The following is a 20,791-nucleotide window of genomic DNA, read 5'->3' as shown; positions in this document are numbered from 1 at the left end:
ATATTTTTGTGTTTTATGACGTTATGTTATCTGTTGTATTATTGTTATTTTATTTTAAATGTGTAAAGTGCAGCTGTTGTGAAAAGCGCTATATGAATAAAGATGGGTTGTAAATGACTGTGCATTCTAACTCTTGACACTAGATGTCAGGGTGACGACACTGTCGTCACTCTTTTGGACTCTATCCACCAGCGGAAGCTGGTGTCGAACTGCGGCACGGGTGTTCAGTCACAGTATTTCTTTTAATTGCATTTTTTTTGGGGGTGAGGGGCGGGGGCTCTGGGGGACGTCATGAATTAATTCAAATCCATAGAAATAAAATCAATACAAACATAAGAGTCAGAAAATCATTGTCCGTTCGCCCACGCGAGTACAAGGAGGCCAACGCGTGTGCGTGTGCGCGTCTGCGGGTGCGTTGGATTGTTACCCTGCAGCTCGGAAGCAGCGCCGGATTGTGTCCAACGAGCAGGTAGGACGCTTAAATCATGCAATTCGACATTTTGAGATCCTGCGAAATATCCCGACATTATTTGGTTGCAGAAGTGCAACGGGGATGAAGCGGGGGTTTAAATCTGCACTGAAGATGACATGAGAGTATGCAGCTGGGCAGTTTGCTGCAGTGCAAAGTCACTGCATGGGCGTCGTCACATCTGCAGCCTACATTGACCCGTTATTTTTGAAGCTAGGGGATGTTTCCAAGGCCACGATGATGTTGCATGTTATTGTTGTTGTTGTTTTTGCCTCTGCTGTCTTCACTGCTGTATTCAGACATCGTGTGCATGCAGAACTCTCATGAGGTCCCATGTCTCACTCTGCAGGTGAAAACGTGCTGTGAAGGTTATAGATGTGAGCTGGACGGTATGGTTCACTGCAAACAAATGGCTCCTTATCTGGTCACCACAACATGCCTTCTCTTTTCCAGGATCATAATAACACAGCAAACCCACAGTAAGTCAATTTATTTAAACTGTCTTTGCTGCATGGTTATCAATCTAAATTGTTAATGCAGCAAGATGCTATTATTTAAAATTCCTGAAATCCAACATGTAGTGGCAGATGAATACAATCCGATAGAAGGATAGAATCCAGAAAAAAAGATCATCTGACAAGATTCTTGTTGGGTGGTCTCCAGTAACTCAAAATATCCGGTGTATGATATTGCTATTTGCCCAATACAAAATTCATCTCATTCACAACCTGATACGTCAGTTCATCAAGACCCACATTCAGCCAACTATGGGTAACATGACCAGCCAGTGAATTTACTTTTTTGAGTCATGACCTTATGACAGAGAAAGTTCAATATTGTGCGCCGCTCATGCTTCCTGGTAACCGAAAAGTAGCTGAAAAGTATAACAAGAACTGTTGTAAATTCATTTTAAGGGTACAGAGTGCAAGAACATCACTATCCCAGATTGCTACTTCTCGATTACTACTCTTATTGTTTAGTTCTTCAAACTGCATTACATAGAGGGGCATTCACATAAACCAACCACTTGTTTGTACCCTTCCGATTCGCTAACAAAAAGGTACAGAGATGGTCCCGATGACCATCAGGTGCATTTTTGTACATTTGCTGACTGTAAACAGTACTTATTTGTAGCCAGGGGTTCAATTGTGAGCCCTACGGGGTACATCTTTAAAAATGGTACCTTAGAGAACAAAAATGGAGCCCTACAGTACCCTTTTTTTCCTGAGAGTGGACATACAAAAAATAATAATACACTGCACTGTATTAAAATTGCCATTTTGTCTTTGAATAGCGACATGCAGGGCAAACACAAGTCAAAGAGAACAGAAGAGGTCACTTTCCCATTTTCACCACAGCACCATCAACAGCATGTATGAGGCCACCGCCCCATAAAATAGCCACAGGGCAGGAGTACAGCACAGTGTATTTGCGCCATCTGACAAAGATACTGCTGTGTGTGTTGGATCTCAAAAAGAGAGTCAGTGTTTCAATTGCTGCTAAATGACCGAAAGATCATTCGGGATCTTTGTCCTGCCGGGAAATTACTGTTACGTAAGACTGTAATTTTCAGCATGCAAGATTCCGCTCACATAAAACGATTCGTTTTCTGTTTGTGTCTCTCCAGTGAGTTCCTTCCACACATTTCTTTTCCCTCCGCATGGGCCTCAGATGTTTCCATGCCTGACTTACTTGGAGAGGAACGTCAGGGTGGACTGTGAGTTTCCAGATTCCAACGAGATCCCGGGCCCCTACTGCGAGTATCGTCAGGATAGCAGGCTGGTGGGCAGCACCTACCCCAACACTGTCATCTATGTGTCCATGGAGGACCGCAGGAGGAGCAACGTCAGCCTGTTTGCCCCAAACCTGTGTCGCCTCACCTGGGCGCCGATGGGCGATGAGAAGCCTTACACGTACACGTGCAGGGTTTACCAAGGCACGAGCTGGAAAGAGAACAGCATGGCTGTGCATCACCGTGAGTCAGCTTTTGGTTTCACCCCCCGCCAGCAAAAAATATATATACTGTATGTGTGTGTGTGTATATATATATATATATATATATATATGTCAAGTCACATTCTACTCTCTTGGCAGGGAATCTACCAATCTGCTCAGCAATCAGCGTGATGTTTGAATCCGCACCGTGGTTTTTGTCAGCGGTGCTGTTGCAGTTCCTGTGGCAGTGGGTCTTCTGAATCCATGAACTTTCCCTGATGGTACAAGGGATCTGGTTTGGGGCTCACTTAAGTGTTGAATCAATTTAAGATGGTCCTGATTGAGAATATTTCACAACAGGATGGAAAAATACATCTCTGGAGCCTTAGAGCAGCACTTTTTTTTTTAAGTCAGCCACATGTTTTAAATCTTACTTTTGTTTCAGAAACATCAGTAATTTGTTTTGTTTTGGGTTTTGTTTTGCCCCAGGGAACATGATTATCCGATATGATATCTTAAGACCACATTCATTTTGTTTGTGGTCAGGATTTGGTTTGCTTTTATAAATGAGTCACATTCATCTGTGTGGATAGATACCATTCATTATGTTTTGCATGTTTTTGTTGCACTGGTATACAAATCGATTCACCTTCAGCATATACACTTACTGGCCACATTATCTGGTATGCCTGTAACGCAAATCTATGAAATGTTACAAATACCTCTGAGAATGATGCAATTTGACACTGCTGCAAATTAAAACCAAAATAATAGACATATAGTTAAATCAATAAATACATCAATAGCTTTTGATCTAAATTATCTTTGTACCATAAATTCAGAAATTTTGATACAGCACATTGGATTTTTAGCTGCACCGAATTAAGTGCCCATGCAGTAAATGTATCTACACGTTTTCGAGTGAGGGTGTGCTGCCTTTCAAAGTAAGGTAGATTTCCTTTCATTTTAAAGGTTGACTATTTTAGAAGTGTTCCTTTGCCAAGTTGTTATTTACTACTATACCAGACATTGTGACTCTGTCATATACTCATATAGTACCACAACTATCTAGCAACAAGTAGCGCTTAAATTGCATTAAAACGCAAATATGATGTTTTTCCCAGTATTAATACAGTACATTTCAAGAAATTTATGGATGCTAATATGCCCAACAGCCTAAACAGAGTAAAGTCCACTTGTCCAAGACAAAGGCAGTACAAGTAATTGTTGGATGGAATGTCTGAAATAGACTTTGACAATCTCGTGATGTTTAAAATCAGGAGTCCTCTCCCTGTTCTTATTGTAAAAAAATATGTAAAAGTACACAAGTTGAAAAATTAACTGAAAATGTATGTTTCAAATTCACTCGAAGATTCATCACATTATTCTTTTTAAACATGGTTGCTATTTTTGGTGGGTTCTCCGCTATGAGTATTGTTTCACATGAACACTATATAGATAATAAAAAAAAATCATTTAACTGTCTTATACTGTGTTGCCAAATACTGTATGAACTAACTGCTATAACAAAGTTACAGCAATAAAGGTGTAAATCCACACGCGCACGTTGTTTTTGTCTTTACACATTTCGAGATGACACACACTGCGTCAGAGGAAAGCTGGATCAGCTGTTTTGTTCGATCTGTGTTGCCACTATTTGCCCCAACGAGGGCGCTGTTAGCTGACGGTTTAAATTCAGTCATTTTTATTGAGGTCATACCATACTGAAAATACTGAAAAGCGTTCATAGCCCTCGGTTTTGTTTTGACAGCAGCTTGAGCAGAAACAATCTGGATTTAATTGCTATATTTCAAAACTTACTAAGAAATTACTTGTGGATTTTAGGAGTGGCAAAACCACCACTAAGCTTGCTGGCGTCATGGCATTAAGATAAAAAAGTACTGCACTTGGGACCACGCTTTCGTTTACTGTGGGTGAGGTGAGCACACGTGATGTAACGCCGATAAAAATACACTATACAAATGTGCGTACAGTATGCCTTACTAAATGTGAAACACGCTGTGTAAATCATTTTATGTTAGACACTGTACCTTTCCAATCGCATTGATTGTACAAATTATATCACATCACGGTGAATTCATCTTACAATGGTGAATCGCCTCCCACCCATGACGCAAATAGCAAAAACTGTGACTAACTGACGCCCATTCAAAAAGGTTTGTAATTGTAATTTTACTATTGCACTAGGCTGCGGCATGACTAAATGAAGCCTCACCCCTCAGTTCGATATTGTGGCTGAGCACCAAATACCAGATGGTGCCAAAGCAAAAATTGTTTTACAATACATTGGCTTTGGCCTGAATGCAGCAACAGTGAGTAGGTGAATTTTTGGGGGGCAATTACCAGAGGATAAGTTCACTGCGCCCAAAATCCACAAGCAGGTGAATTGGTGAATGAATTGTACACAAGCTGCTGCGGGGCCAGGCCTACATTGTGTGGCCTTCGTGGAAGTCAGCATGCAACAGATTGGCATTCAATTTTTTTAGGTGCTCTACAGTGAAATGCCAATGACCAAATTTTCACCTTACTTGTTGTCACTCTGAACTATTAACTTTTTTTCCAGATAGCCATTTGAGGTGATTGTACCAGCAATAAGAATTTATATTCCGTGCCAAGCAGAAACTGATCATGAGTTACATAAAAGACTACAGATAAAACCTTTATGTCTTCAAAGTTATTTAAGGACAGCAACATGCATTATCATATCAGTATGTCAGGTTTATGTGACCATAAAATGAGTCTGACTGTGACTTGAGTCTGACCTGAATCTGTATCATACTTAGATCGGTTTTTGACAGTTGTGTTCCGTCAGGGCCAGCAAGGCCTTCTCTGATGGCCTAAACATTCTCAGAAAAGTAAATTTAATAAATTTACTTTTCTGAGAATAACATAAATTTAATTTGTGATTTTATTTTCATAAATATGTCAACAAAACTATTCTCTGTATTCTTTACGTCATATTATTTCCACTTAGTCGAGTGGCTTTCAATGTTAAATAACATTGAAAGCCACTTGATAAATAACTTATTTATTATGGTAGAGTTTTTAACCAATCATATTTCAGATAGCTTGTGTTGTCAGGTAAACTAAACTTGCTCGGGGCCTTCAAAGCAGGCCCCTGTGCGCTATAAATAAACGGGCACAGTCAGTTTGCAATAGCCAATCAGATCACGAGTCTGCGTACCAGGGCCAGCGAGAAGGGCTTCCGTCGACACTGGACGTGCGCGTTCGGTGATTGGATTAGCGCCTGCTAGAGGGAGCTGTTGCTGCGTTTTGACCCAAAATGGCCGAAGGAGAAGACCTGATCTGGTTTCAGGACTAATTTCCACACAATTTTCAAGACTGACCTTCCACTGGATTTACCAATTTAAGTTGTTTTACCAAGTTAGCAAGGAAACATCAGAGCACGGCTAGGCACTTACAAGCTACGGTGCGTTTAAAAACGTTTGGGGACACTGGCGTAGATCTGCAGCTCAGTGAACAGGCACTACATTGGTGAGTAAATGAATTTTATCTTACATTTCTTCATGTTATTTTATTTCGTTATTATTAATGGTCACGAAATAAAATGACAAAGATACAAAAATGTATCAAATAAATCAGCTCACCCGCAACTTATAATGGCGCATTGTAGTCAGCTTCGTGCACTAAAATTCGTTCAATCTCAGCTGCTCAACATTTTCAGTTATTTCCTGTTGTATAGCCTATTCTCAAAATGCAAATGATCTGTTAATTTTATTTTCAAAGAATAGTTTGTTTTGTTATTGTGTGGTTAGATATGAAACTGCGACATTGTGCAATTTATTGGACAGACTTGTTTATGATCACACAGCGTAATTTGGGTGGTATTTTATTTAGTATTTTTAACTCTTTTTATTTTTGACAATATCTGTAAATTTAGTTTCCTGCTCTTAATTGTGAATGCATACTTGATGGTTTTAAATACTCCTGAAATTAAGTGCTGCCTGACGAGCCTATATTGTGTTAATGTATAGTATGTGACGTCACTGAAGGCCTAAGGTTGAAATGCACAGCCCACCACTGGTTTTTGATGTTTTGAATCTTTAAAATAGGGTTGGAAAATTAGTACCATTCATATAAATAATTTGATTGCACAAGTGTACTTAATTTTGTGGCCAGTGAGTGCACATAGACAGCAATTTATTTTTAAAAAAAAGTACACTATACATTTATTCAGGCATGCAATTAGAAATTTGAATAGACCTTATGAGCTATGCCCTAAAATATTTGATCACCAGGTAGTCTGGGGGCAACTTGATGACTTCTTGGTTAACACCTCTACCTGCGGTTTTGAGGTTTTGTATTCAAATCTCGGGCCTGGCCTATTAAAGACTCAATAAGAACTTGCATGTTAATGTCATGCTTTTGTCATTTTGTTATAAATAATGTACCTAGATATTGCTGTTGTATGATAAAGCAGTTTTAAAGGCTTCTTCGATCAAGGTTTTCCACTTTATTAGATTACAAGTACGTCTCTTTCAATATTATGAAACAGACAAATGAATGTCATATTACAAAACAATACATTTTAGTTTATTGCTTTTCTCGTGGCAGACAATATTTACTATAGAAACTAATGGCGAGAATCATCTTACAAAGAACATATGCAAAAGACAACTTCGGCGGACAAGATTCTGAACATATCCATAAGAAACCGCTTTCAGATATATTCAATTCAAACAAAAATATATGTACAACAAAGTAAATAACATGACAGCAGGGGCAATATATTCCCTTCAAAGTTTAAGAGGTAAAAATATTTTGAGGTATTGAAGTTTCATATATTTACTGCTATAGTTTGAATTGAGATATATAAAAACAAATGGTTACAATCACACATACAGTTCAACATTTGGGTATATACATGACAAACGGATATGAACGACTTAAGAACGTACAACAGTCTGACAGCGCGAGTGCGTAGGCACAGTGAATTAACATTTCTTTTGAATGAGATGAACAACAAATATTACAGACAGCAACAGCTCTCTCTGCTAAAATGTACAGCTAAAAAAAATAAAAAATACAGTGCATGTTCCCTCAATTCAAATAAGAAGCATCCCTTTAATTTTACATGAAAACACATTCCAGCAAAAAAAAAGATGAAATTTAAATAAAAAAAAAACAATGGCAGAAGAATTCCTGAAATGTATTTGCAATCATCTGCCTCATTACTGCATTTATGAACTCAAGGTATGCACTACAGTACAACGCAACACCTCCTATACGGCTCTCATCTTGACACAAATACAAGCCACATTCAGAAAAAGCAAACACATTATTATTGTACTTTAGACAAGAAGGGTCAAGAGTCAGAACTACAGAAAATAACAATAATAAATAAATATCACACAGTTTGAAAATGATGTGATACGTTAACACAGAGGTCTCAAATTCACCATATGTGGGGGGGGGGGGGTCGCTGGACATAGAGTCTGGGTGTGTCTGGGCTCAAGTATTCCACAGAAAGGGGTTCAAGTATTTAAAAAAGTTACAACAAATCCAATTTTCTCAGTCTTTACTAACAAATGGCAAAATGCTTTATAACTATGCCTAATCTAAATCTAAGTCTAAATCGTCAAACATATCCACTATTCAAAATGCTCTAGAATATATTATGCAAGAATTGAAGTTGGGGGCATTTTTCTTCAGAAGAGTTTGGTAAGATCATGGAACTGAATCATTTAAAAAATATATAAAAGCAATCCACAGTATAACATGTCTTCCTCGTGACCCATTTCAAAATGAGAAATTCACTTCAACACAAGATGATTTTGGCCAGTCTCGGAATAATTTGCCACTTAACTGCACTTACATACTCTACACTGATATTAAAAATACAGTACGTATCGCCAGTATTTACTGAGGAGCAAAACAAAGACATTTAAATGTATTGCAATGATGGACTGAAAATGGCAACTGAAGACAACAACTTTAACGTAAGCTACTCTGTGGAGAATCACAAATCATTTTTGCCTGAGCCTGACACCCAGCTGTGTGTGGTGGTCTACACCCTCTGGGGGAACACTTGAGACCCGGCTGCAGGATCAAAATTGAAGTCCAGCGCCCCGCCATCCATGAGAGTGTCATGCAGGACGGACTCCATGTCACATTCAAACCTTTCAATGGACATATTGTCCAGATCGCTGGGCAGCCGCTCCTGGTGATGAGCGTGTGGGTGAAGCTCCCTGTAGCCGCCGCTGCTGTTGCGGTAGGGAGACATAAACTCACGAGTGGAGTCCAGGTGACCACGTGATAGTTGCATGTGTGTCCTCAAGCTTGACATTTGACGAGGGCCCCCCGAAAGACTGCTCAGACTGGTCAAAGGGATCATGTTGCCGCTATTCAAATCCCGCGAGGATGGAGGAGCCTGATTATGTAAAGCTTGCGGATTTACGTGACGGGCCGCCAGGCTCTCAGCGGGATGGATCATTTTGCTGCCATTATGTACCCCCAATTGTCTCTGGCTGTTGTAGGTGGGCATTGGACAATGGCCCCTCCCAATGTGAGGAATTGGTGACTCCTTAAAGGGAATCATGTTTCGACTTGTGTCGGCTTCGGAGGACATCAGCTCTTTAAGGAGGCCAGTCGGACAGATATATTGGTTCTCATAAGTGTCATAGTCCTGCTTGTTCTCTCGCAGCGGATGCAGAGGGACAGGGGACATTGAATTCATCCTGGCCTGAGGGAACATGCATTTTCGGAAGTCCTGTTGTGCCTGAGGGTTGTTATAGGGACCGCTCTGAAGCATGGCAACATTAGAGGAGTCAGAACCCAGTTGGGGTTTTTTCGGGAACAGCAAATTCATGTTATCCGCCAAGTTCTCCATGACCATCTCTGAACCCCCCATGGATCCAGACACTTCAGACAGGCTGGGGAGGGGAGGGGCAATCTTACTCCCCCCGGGGTACATAAGGTGACCCTCACCTTCCCCGAGGTCATCCTGCTCGGAGGAGAAAGGTGAACGATGGCCGCTCAGGGTGCTGGCGTCCGAGCTGGCGCGGGTTCTGAAAGAGCTCCAGGACTCAAAATCCTCGTTGCTGTGGGAGCTTGGACTTCCCAACCAATTGGAATACTGGGAACCAGGACTGCTCGCTCCTGCTTCAGCCCCGTCCAGGAGAGCCATCTGGATGTGTGAAAAAAATAAACGACTCACTAATGCACACACTGTACTGTGTATTGGGGGTTCTCAAACATTTATATCCCTCACATGCGTATTTTTTGACAAAAAGCTCTGACATTATAAACTTTTTTTTTCAGAACAAAATATGTCATGTTACAAGAATTAAGTTAAAATCATGTAATGCATGAGTGTCAAACTCATTTTAGTAGTGGGCCACATTGTAGCATCCGTTTCCTTTGGAGGGCCATTATGACTGTGAAAACATATAATGAAGTCAGCAATAATGGTTCATTCAACGATTGCTTAAATTCATGTAATGTGGGGATTGGTAACAAAGAAAATGCTTCCAATATCTCGCTAATTTATTACATGTGAGAAGTTGAAATTTTGGTACATAATGTAGCAATCATCGTAGAAGTTGACATGTTTGAATTGCTTTCGTGGGCCACATAAAACGATGTGTTGGGCCAGATCTGGCCCCCGGGCCTTGAGTTTGACACCTGTGGGGTAATGGTTACAAGTACAAAGCTGTATTTTGTCATGATGAAAAGTTGTCATTTAGGAACAAAGTCATATTTTTCCAAGACAAAGTACGTAAGTGACATCATGCATCATAGAAATGGCAAAGTTGAACAAGGGAAGAAAAGTATCTCAACTATCATAATTGTGCTCTACCTTTTTCTTTGAGGCTCTTCCTCGGCTTTTGGCGAACTTGCTGTTGTTGTCCATTGAGGCAGCTCTGCGCCGAGGCGACTTGCCATTCTTCCCTCCCTCTGGGTTTATCATCCACCATGAACTTTTTCCTGTTCCCTCATTTTGAATGCGCACAAAGCGGCTATGCAGCGAAAGGTTGTGTCTGATGGAGTTCTGGAAGGGTCGGAAGGTAAATCATTTGAATGTCACAGGTATATCCATTCGTGTAGTCATTCATCGGTCTATTGTCTGTATTCAGCGTTGTACAAAATTGGGGCGGATAACAGATGCTGGCTGTCTTCTCCACTATAAAAACAAAACTTATCATTTTTGTCCAAAAACATTCATTAAGCTTGGAAAAAAAAAAAGACTTGAAATGATAAATTACAAAGCAAGCAAGTTGTGATATTTTTAGGTTGGGTTCCATTACAAGGATGACTGTTCTGTAAACTCTTTATTCATTGATGGGAAATGCAGGGAAAACAATTTTTACAACAGCAAAACTGAAAACATATTGCACTTTGTCACCTTGAAATTTGGACACAAAAAGCAATGAGAAGGCAATTGCTCCAATGTCATCTATGCTACTTGTTGGTAGCCGGAGATTTGCTATCATGTGATGATTTGTATTAAGAGCAAGTAACGTTTTTAAATAATTTCTTTACTTGGCTTGGTAACACTGGACAGCATTCCCACCAAGTCTCTGAGGGACTTGCAATGTCTAGTTATTTATTATGGTTGTCACTGTCCCTGTCCCCCCACCCACTCGCCACACCTTCACAGGAGGTGCTAATCATATATTTCCCGTGATGTCAGAGCAGTTTTATCAGGACATCTCAATCCCACCCATCTGCTGGTGGCAAAAGTACTCCACCAAAGTGGAAAAGCACACAGAGAAAAATAAATAAATAAAAAAGGAGCAATTTACTCATGGGTCAACATGAGTAAGGCAATGAGTTGAAATCGCCACAGTGAGGGCAGTTTAAAAGCATTTTTCAAATGAGAGAGGACTGCATTACTTTTGGTTCACCCAAATTGCTCACTTTTTTTTTTGTATGCAGCCACTTTTAGTTACCCTTGTGTACACCTAAAGCCTCATATAGTGACGGAACTGCTCTCTAATGATACCATATGGGTCTAAAAAGGGAGCCAGCGGCGCCTTCTGTCGTAATCTCAGAACGGGGGGTGGAAGAAGAGTGCTAAAAAACACTACCATGCAGACGTATTGCACCGTTGAGGCCTCTCGGGACAAAATCTTCCAAATATGACAATACACGTCTGCCAGGGAACAACATGTTGAACGAAACATAAGCGTGGGGAAGTTCCCCTACATGGCCACAATGAGACAAAAGCAGCTCATTGCAGTTACGCGTACGGTGGTGCCAGATGTCCTCAACCACAGAATTCGACAGGGCTGAACAAGCAGGGATGTTATGATGCTCACATTCAAAACAACGGATAGGCTATGTGTATTTTATTGATTTGTTTTTGAATAGCTGAATTAAAGCGGTTTGCTGTTTGATTAATAGCCGGTGAGTTTGAAGTAGATGTCTTTCTATTAGGAAACGCTAAAGTGAAATTGAAAAATTCCCGCATGCCTTCACGTGAAGAAAAACCCCCAAAACAAAACAACAAAAACAAAAAAAAAACTCTTGTAAAACTCGCCAGTGTATTCATTTGGATGACTGTCGCCACGCAACCACAGCTAGTTCGTCTACTTTGATCCGAGGATGAGAGAAAAGTTTTGCAGAAAAATGAGAGCAGGGTGGAGGTTACAGGGTTTGCATGTTGAGAGGGGAGGAGCATGCGAGAGTGAGATGTTGTTGCTATGTGGCCAGGGTCAATGAGTTCACTGCCCACTGAAAACGAGGCTCCTGACGGCGACATGCAAACAGGTCGAATGGAGACTCGTTTGTAATGTACTCCTTTCTGACTCAACTTCCCTTCTCGGCCCGACTTTAATGCAATAAGGGGTCCAGTGAAGGATATCCTGCGAATGCAAAATGGAGAGAGTGAGGTGGCATGAAAACAATGTTCAATCTGTCTCTGTTTATTTAAATCAAGACTTTTTTCTCCCTCAATATGGATGTAAACAGGAAATAAGCCATTCAACCTGAGTGGTGCAGGCTCACTTACAGACCTGAAACTATAAGTAAGCAACAAGTAGAAGCATGGCCAAGATCACCGGCGAGATGCAAACATCTACGCCCTCTGATTAGTTCTAACAATAGATGACGGACTGCGTGACCGGTCCCCGGGAAGACGCATTCCCTCCTCAGTCTGGGATTATCCTCGTCTGAGACAGACCTCACCTCAACGCGCAGAGAACAAAAGGCATCCCTAGCCTCGCTAATTCAGGAGGTGCCCCCGTCACACACATTAGTGCCCTGAAAGCCCGACCTAAGGTGGCCTGGATGTTTCATGGTCGCCTGACGTCTTTCGTCATATCGCATAGCTCCGGCCCCTCGCCCTGAAACCACTTTATAGCATTTAAATATCCGACACGTTATCCGAATGTGGCCCATTCGCAAATTGATTAACTCCAACACACCAAGGTACATTTGCAAGGCCACAATAGGGAGGTTTGAAAATGAGTTTTGACTTCAAAATGGCGCCGCGAGAGTGGCTGCCTTTCCAGCAGCTCCTATATTTTGTTGTTCTACTTCTTCCTTTCATAACTTTGCTGCTGTGAATTGGGAATTTCTCCATTGCGAGACTAATAAAGGTTTTCTTATCTTATCTTATCTTAGCGACAAGCCCTACAGAGCAATTTGAGCTGTGACCCATACAATAAATAGTAGTCACATAATATGAAAAAAGACCTCAGTTTGTTCTTACCTGCACCAAGCATGAAGACCAGAAGTATTGTTTGGAAGCTAATTTGTTGGCTTGTTAGCCATTTAACTGAAAAACTTGACTGATTTTGGACAGAAAATTGCTTTTCATTCCCCTGCCGCACACAATAAAATGGAGTCTACGCCCCACGTCACTCTCCAGGAACTAGGAAGAATCGGGCCGATCCCTTCTGTCCATTTGGAACTTTTATCAACAGCTCGTTAACCACTGAGAGCTATTATTGCATTTCAAATGAATTGTCCCGCTTTGTTTGTTACCACAGGAAATCGCTAAATATATTGTATAGTTCCTTTCAACCGCCACATGTCCGTAAAGGGTGAAAGGACAGCTTTAATTTGCATGTGAGTGCGTTCCACTTGTCCTAGCTCGGGTCAGCTGGTGCAAGGCCATCTGAAATGGGACACATTTCTTTGCTGCTGGCAGCCGCTATTTTCAGTTAGCATCCAAGAATGCCACATGTCGGGGCACAAAGTGTACATGCGATATGCGGCTGAATCCCTTTGCAGTACTGCAGTATGGCAAAATACTCGACTGTCGTATCTCCTGTAATCACCCAAACCATTATCAGCAGACATGCCCTATCTATCTACCCATCTATCTGTCTATCTATCTAAAGCCTCAGACCCCTCCCACTAGACCTGAAAACAATCTCATTGACACAGCTGCTGCTCCTTGTGCAGCCAAGCATGAGGCTTGCAGTAACGGCTCCAGGATGAGCAAACAAACAAGGCCCAGTCTGCGGGGGTCAGGTGCAGCCAAAGTGAAATTAGACCCACATGCGGTCTTTACAGATGTTGTGCATACTGTATATAGCACCAGACCCAAGTAGACATAGGACAGAGGAGTCGCCTAAGAGAGAAAGTTTAGAATGATTAGTAGAATCCGACCAATACAGATGCTTTGAGGCTATTGTCGATTCCGATTTACAACAGAGAGGAATTTACGCTCAAAGACAATGAAAAAAAACCAAAAACCATTAACGGATGAATTTATTTTTAGATTCAATGTAGGTCTAAAATGTATGCATTATATCAGCAATGAAATTTACCATTGGACCATAACCTCTTCTGGCTATTATCACAAGTAACAAAATCTTAAATAGTGAAAACAAGAGAGCTCGGCATTTAGAGGGATGAACCACTTCCTGTCAGTGACTGCAGGTCCCTCCCTCCGCCATTTTCTGTCACTCAAAAAGTGGAGTTGAAAAAAAATAAAATAAAAAACTTGGGTTGAGTTTTGAGTTGCACAGCAGATATATAGACTTTTTTTTTTTTTAAGCACGCACTACCGGCCAGATGAAAATGGAGGACTCCTCATCTCATCCAGCCGTGTGCCTATAAATCATTAACACTGAGAATCACACTGCAGGACGACCTACTTCAACCACCACATCAGAACGGCACTGAGAAGAAGAATGAGAGATATGTGCGATAAGTAGGCCATATGTGGTCGAGTCAATTTACATGACAGCCCAGTAAAAATGGATTTCTAAAATGTGTCTTTCACATTGTCACATTCGAAAGGGCTTACATAAAACTGTCCAAAAAGGCACACCAACTGTTTGTCCTCCCTGATGTTATCCTGAAGTATAGGTAATACTCTCCACCAGTTGTCGTCACCACGCGGTACATTTTGCTTTTTCGAGATATTTTGTCAAATTCAGTACGTTGAGAAACAAATGCTGCAAAGTAGTCCTGGTTGGTTTTTAGTTGTGATGCACGGCCGCTCGCCAACAGACGTGTTTTCAACGTTCGTCTCATTACACTTTTTTTTTACAAATGTGTCAACCAATGGTTAAAACAAACGTTTTTCTTTCTTTACAGCTTTTTAATTATTCGATATAAATAAATAAAAAACAGTGAGGTGTTAAAAAAATAATAATAAAAAATAAAACATTTTTCATGTGTTTAAAGGTTGTGATTTGGGTTTTCGGCAAGGTTCTTTATGTGAACATACGATGCAGGATGGGAGGGATATTATTGTTCTGAGCATGCAAGGGGACAATGCAGTCGCGTACATGCCAAGGATTCCACAGACTTACACATGCTGTCGACCGACAGCAAACTGTATGCAGGCGTCGGAGTCAGCTGAGTGCTTCCCACCTCCCCTCAAGCCAGAAAAAGGGCCCCTGCCCCGAGCCTCCCTTTCTTCATGGGGTTACTTTAAACTCTCAGCAGGTTTCTTAAGTTCCCAGGCGGCCATCCCCTCTTTTAACCTTGTGATTCCCAAGATAATTGGCTGACAGTTATTCAACGTGCCACTTTTTATCTCATTTCACATCAGCACCGTGTCCCAGAATGTTCTAAGTCAAAAATGTGTTGCAGAGATAAAAACTTCAACAACATCAAGACAAATATGTTTGATCTGAGGGTAAATCTTTTTTTTTTTTTTAACTCAAAAATGTCTGAACACCTTCAAGTAAAAATCATGGTTGCAACTCAGTTGCACGGCATTTACAATGTACGAACTTCAAAAATGGAATGCTTTGCCGGGTTACATACCCTTGTGGTTTGTGCTTATATAGTGGTATTTTTACAAGCCGAGATGTCATGAAGAGTTTCCAAAATATATTTTAAATGTGCCATAAGTTCCTCCGTTGTCCACATGTGCCACAAGAAGTCGTCAATTCAAATGACTGCACAGAAATGAAGGGACTAAGAACCAAGGGTGTTTTTCACGTTCTCTGATCTTCTTTTCACGTGATTAAAAAAATAATAATAATAAATAATCCAAGTGACTCAAAACGCACAATCTCCTGGGGGTTTTTTTAGTCTAAGAAATACAAGCAGGGAGAAGGTTTGGCCTGTAGACTACATATTGAGACTGGCTTTGGTTAATGGGTTCACTAGCTGACAATCTACAAGTCTACTGTACACCAAATAAATCGCAGAGCGTGAGCAAGTGATTCCCCTTCGCACGCAGTTCAACATGTTCCGGGACGTGTTGAATAAGTCGGAGGTTATTTGGTAATTCTGTCACTTTTGCGAACCCAGGACTGTTCCCGCCCCCTTATTTGAGGAAACAATAGCTGTGCTGACATCGCGGTTAGCCTGGTTTGCACGAAGCTATTCTCTGATCCAGAGACATCCCAAGGGGGAACAACTCCCCCTCAAGCGAAGGGCCTTCTCTGGTGGCAAAGACATCTTGAGATAGCGCAACAGTAGGAGAGGGAAAGCAAAGAGCTACCAAGTTAGACCAACGGGAAGCTTTAGAGGCAGCGGCATTGCCCTCGTCCTTCTCTCCACCCACCTCAGGTCGTTTATAGGCGGAGCTGTAGAATCAAACCCAAAGCTCTGCACGAACTGCCCTCTATCTGTCATTACTCTCAGGGACGCTCAAGCATGTGGATTCTTAAATCAAAATATCAGCAAATGAAATTAGGGAAAGCATAACATTCAGAAATGTTTAAATGGAATAAAACGGCTGCAAGTCTAAATAAATTCACAAAACATGTATCGTCTGGGTTATAGGTTCCTCCTCCTCTTTTTCCAAACCGGAGCCTTGTGTTTTGCTGGGCGGGGATGTTAACACATGGCACTGTTTTCCATCCACTTGCCAGGAAATGCGTCATAGTTCATTGTGGGGGGACTGCCGTGTTTTTTTAACAGGAAAGTGTAAAAATAACCATTAACAGCAGTTCCAAGGCCCAGTGAGCGTGCCAACAATAGGGTGGATAAGTGGAGAGCTGTTGAGTTGAAATTAATACTGTAGCTTGAAATGTTTTTCCTTGATGAGGATGACATTAAATAATTGTTATACCTGTTTGTCTTCGGCCCATTATTTTCTATCTTTCAAGGTACTATTTTTCTCATTCCGAAAATTCTACATTCATTCCCGATGGGAAATTCAACATATCAGATTCACATGGTCCCTATTTGAAATTCCAAACATTCAGCGCGTTCAGTTCATCTTACGAACAATTTTCAACTTGCCAATAATTGCAATCGATGAAAAATGTAACATTTCAACCATGAAAATTTCCACAAACAACAAACTTCTTCTTGTACTACAAATACTGCTACTGGTTACTCTAAAATGGTTCAATGATTTGTTGTTTACGATGATACTAATGCAGCGTGTTATACCGGAGACAAATTCCTTGTGTGTTCTACATACTTGGCCAATAAAGATGATTCTGATTCTGATTCTGATTCTGAAACAAAACAGATTCACAACATCATTCCCATTTCAAATTCAAAATATCCACGCATTTAATTAACCTTTCACGGTTTCCAACATGTTCACAATAATTTCCCCATTTCACATTATTTTATGTAATTAAGTATCATGCAACATCATTCCACATGCATCCATATTTTTTTCATTCAGGCAGTTTCTCCACAAATTGGAAATATATTTTTTACAGTACAACTTTAATTTTTTTTTCTGCGGTTCATCTCCTTAAAGTGTTCACGGAATGTCCTCAATGTCTTGGCAATAATCTAAAGGTGCTATTTGATAAATCCAATTATGTATTCCACAAAACATATTTTGAGATGTTTGTGTGTGAGATGCAAAATATTGACACCCCTATAAGACTGAAGTTGCAACAACAGGGCCGCCATTACCAGACCACGACTTGAACTAGCCAAAGAACTTCACCGGGGCCGAATCATGCAAATGAATCCGCACTGAATGGTACAATTTAAAAACAAAAACCCTTTAGTGGAGTATCTGTTTGTTCTTTTTTGATCAAGTAAAACTTTGGTAAAAAGTGAGGCGAGAGGTGGAAGTGACGCAATAAAGAGTATCCCTCTCTTTCTTCCCGAGCTGTAGCATCCGCTGAGGAAACTCTAGAAGGCAGGCCTACGAGGATGTGAGCACAGAGCTCAGGAATGGAGGATGTTTGACGTTCTTCCCGGCATCTCCTCCTGCCAGCCCCCTTTCCGTCCGACACACGACTCACCAAAGGTGATTGAACTCTTGGTGTCAACTCCCGCATTGGTCAACGGGAGGCTATGAAGAGATCACGGCATGCTTCTGCATTTCTACTTATTATTGCGTCGATATTTCGTTGTGAATGTCTGCTTAAACAAATCGGGATCTTTTTCTTTCAGTGGGGTTAAACAATGGAAACTATATTTGATAGCAAAGGCATTTCCTGACATGAGACGGGTTCCAGGATGTGTGACAATGTTGAAATATAAAAAGGTTGACCACGGGTTTCTCTCATTCGGGGGGGCATTTTAATCAGCTTATGGCAATAGATTCTTTGTGCTATAGGAAAAAAATACATATGAGGATTACTATCAATCAACAAATGTAACTCAAGAATTACGTAAGGCGGGAGGATCCCTATTCCCAATCTCTAAAAGTATGTTTTTATTTTATATGGGAAATCAGGAAAGGTGCATTAAATATGTGATTTTAACCAAATACACACTTCTCATTTGAAGCATAAATATAATAATAGATCGATATACCTGTACGTGTATATGGTTCCCAACAACTGTAAGATCACAAGGTCAATGACCATACTGCTTTTTAACTCTTTACAGGCAGGTCATAGCTGATGTTCGAACCTCAAAACTGTGAGGCAGATGCGCTAACCACTCTTCACCGTGCTGTCGGACAATTTGAGACACTGTGTGATATCCATGCTTTTCATATTGCGCTGGTCATTATGGTGAGCTGGAGCCTCTCCGGGCTGATTGTGAGTGGGGGGCACAATCACATTCACACCGAACAATTTAGAGCAGAGGTCAAAATCATGGTGGTCACAAGCAACAGGTAGCCCCCACGGATCACATGAGTAGTCAGCAGCCCTGTTCTAAAAATGGCCTGCGAGCGATGAGACGTTGTGGTATCCTAGGGATGTTGTAGAAGTTTGAAAATGGAAACGTAGATTTATAGAAACTTCTTTCAATCATTGTTGATAATGACTGAGAAATTATTCACATGGTCAGTGTCTTCACATAGATGAGTATATTAATTCAAAATAATATAATTAAACAATTTCTGCATTTTTTTCCCCCAGAAGTGCGTATGAAACTGGTTCGCTATTCGGATTTACAATAAGCAAGAAGCAGCTCACAGTTTCAAAAGGTTTGGTAACTCCTGCCCTAGAGTTTCGAGTGAACCTATCTTGTATTTTCCTGGTATGAAGCAAGAGTACCCGTGGAAAACCCACACAGGCATGGGGAGAACACCCAAACTCTGAGATTGGAACCCTGACCGCAGATCTGTGAGGGAGATACGCTCGCCACTATTTCACTGTTCTGCCAATATATAAAGGATCTATTAATTTACTGTACTGTTTATTGTATATATTACCAATATCACGTGCTAAATAAAAAGTAATACTTGCATAATTAATTTAAAAAGGTGTTGGAGGGTTTGATGCCTTGCTCAAAGGTACATAAGCACTGCTCATGGTTTGGTAAAATGTACTGCACTGTAAATCCTGTGAATATGCAAGTGCAGTGGGCAAGACCTTACTAATGCCTCTTATTGTTTGCATCTCACTTTAGGACATGTTTGAAAGAGAAAAGATGAGTGTGATGCACCACCTCATATGAATTTAATAGATTCTTCCCTGCTTGGCGGTCATGCACTCACCTTCCACCCGGCAGAGCTATTGCTGTCCCCTTTATCCTTGAAGTAAGGGACACTCTTCACCATCCAGTCGTAAATCTGAGACAGTGTAAGTCTCTTCTCGGGTGAGCTCTCGATGGCTCTGGTGATGAGGTCGGCATACGACATGTTCCCCCAAGCGTTGCGACGGGACGAGTTACTCTTCCTCTGGCTGGAGCTACCCAAGGGAGCCGCGCCAGGAGGACCCACTTGTTGCTGGGGCGCTAGCTGCGGGGGAGGCTGCTGCAGGTGTTGGTGGAGGTGCATCCCCGAAGAGTGGGGCACGTGCAATTCGTGCTCCGGGTCCTCCTCCAACAAGCACAGGTTGCGCGGGAACTCGCCGTTTCCCGACGGCTCTTGCTGCACCGATGGAGCCGGGGAAGATGTGGCGGAGCTGGCCGGTTCGATGAGCTCCGGTAGCGGCCAGGTGCAAGAACGCGGCCGGGTGAGAGGCTCAAAGTCCGGGTCTACTTGGAGCGGTGGAGCCTCAGCCATGTCACTGTCAAAGCGGGTCTCCGACTCATGCACTCGAGCATAAACGTGAATGATAATAAATGTCAGATCTTTAAGGGATCCAGACAAGGTAAACTGGGCCAAGATTGGTTGTTTTAAATCGAATGTGACGTCCACAGCATCCTCCCGACTGGTTTTCAACTTCTCAAGCGTGGCGCTCCGTGACAAGAACGGCCCACACGAAGGGTACGATGATGCCATCACGTCCTGTCACATGCTCGGTCATCTGGGTTCTTCGGCGAAATGAGGTGAGGACTCAAGATTATGTTCTCCGGGAATGTAACTGATTGTGAATTATCCTATTAAAAGTGGTGCACTAATCTAACAAACAAAACAATTTTAATCATAAAATGAAAGAGTGGAAGTTAAACGGAAAAATTAAAATGAATAGGAATGAAAAGGTAAAACTTTCATCACAACATTCCACAGGCTAGGGGGGCTATACATCACTTATGATTCATGCGTCTGCATGGCATTACTCTCATAACAGCGCTTACATTTATTGCCCACAGGATTTCATTTCCAATTTACTGCCAAGGATTGGCGTTATTAATTGCTGGTCAATATAGCTTGTGAAAGGTCAAATA

At 41.4% G+C, this 20,791-nt stretch overlaps 2 protein-coding genes across 2 annotated transcripts; one reads left to right on the top strand and one right to left on the bottom strand.

The window, feature by feature from the left end:
- Nucleotides 1-284: 284 nt before the first annotated feature.
- Nucleotides 285-3,963, top strand: LOC147193757 (uncharacterized). Its single transcript, XM_086130229.1, has 4 exons — nucleotides 285-469; nucleotides 819-948; nucleotides 2,097-2,444; nucleotides 2,564-3,963. Exons 2-4 carry the CDS (start codon nucleotides 861-863, stop codon nucleotides 2,662-2,664), a joined length of 537 nt encoding a protein of 178 aa, XP_085986355.1. The 5' UTR covers nucleotides 285-469; nucleotides 819-860; the 3' UTR covers nucleotides 2,665-3,963.
- Nucleotides 3,964-6,903: 2,940 nt separating this feature from the next.
- Nucleotides 6,904-20,326, bottom strand: LOC147193756 (forkhead box protein O1-A-like). Its single transcript, XM_086131298.1, has 3 exons — nucleotides 19,677-20,326; nucleotides 10,245-10,436; nucleotides 6,904-9,572 (listed from the first exon to the last, which is right to left on the bottom strand). The coding sequence occupies exons 1-3, from the start codon at nucleotides 20,184-20,186 to the stop codon at nucleotides 8,454-8,456; spliced, it is 1,821 nt and encodes a 606-aa protein (XP_085987424.1). The 5' UTR covers nucleotides 20,187-20,326; the 3' UTR covers nucleotides 6,904-8,453.
- Between the last annotated feature and the right edge of the window lie 465 nt (nucleotides 20,327-20,791).

The sequence above is a fragment of the Hippocampus guttulatus genome, chromosome 15 (assembly GCF_054856545.1).
Source record: "Hippocampus guttulatus isolate MCC_2025c chromosome 15, RoL_Hgut_1.0, whole genome shotgun sequence".
Lineage (NCBI taxonomy): Eukaryota > Metazoa > Chordata > Actinopteri > Syngnathiformes > Syngnathidae > Hippocampus > Hippocampus guttulatus.
Note: the sequence above shows the minus strand (reverse complement) of the source record. Positions and strands in the feature narration are given on the sequence as shown.

Coding starts and splice junctions, on each gene's coding strand:
- LOC147193757 (XM_086130229.1), top strand. CDS start 861: ATGGTTCACTGCAAACAAATGGCTCCTTATCTGGTCACCACAACATGC. Junction 949..2,096: donor AATAACACAGCAAACCCACA/GTAAGTCAATTT, acceptor GTGTCTCTCCAG/TGAGTTCCTTCCACACATTT. Junction 2,445..2,563: donor CAGCATGGCTGTGCATCACC/GTGAGTCAGCTT, acceptor CTCTCTTGGCAG/GGAATCTACCAATCTGCTCA.
- LOC147193756 (XM_086131298.1), bottom strand. CDS start 20,186: ATGGCTGAGGCTCCACCGCTCCAAGTAGACCCGGACTTTGAGCCTCTC. Junction 10,437..19,676: donor ATAGCTCTGCCGGGTGGAAG/GTGAGTGCATGA, acceptor CGACCCTTCCAG/AACTCCATCAGACACAACCT. Junction 9,573..10,244: donor GAAGAGCCTCAAAGAAAAAG/GTAGAGCACAAT, acceptor TCACACATCCAG/ATGGCTCTCCTGGACGGGGC.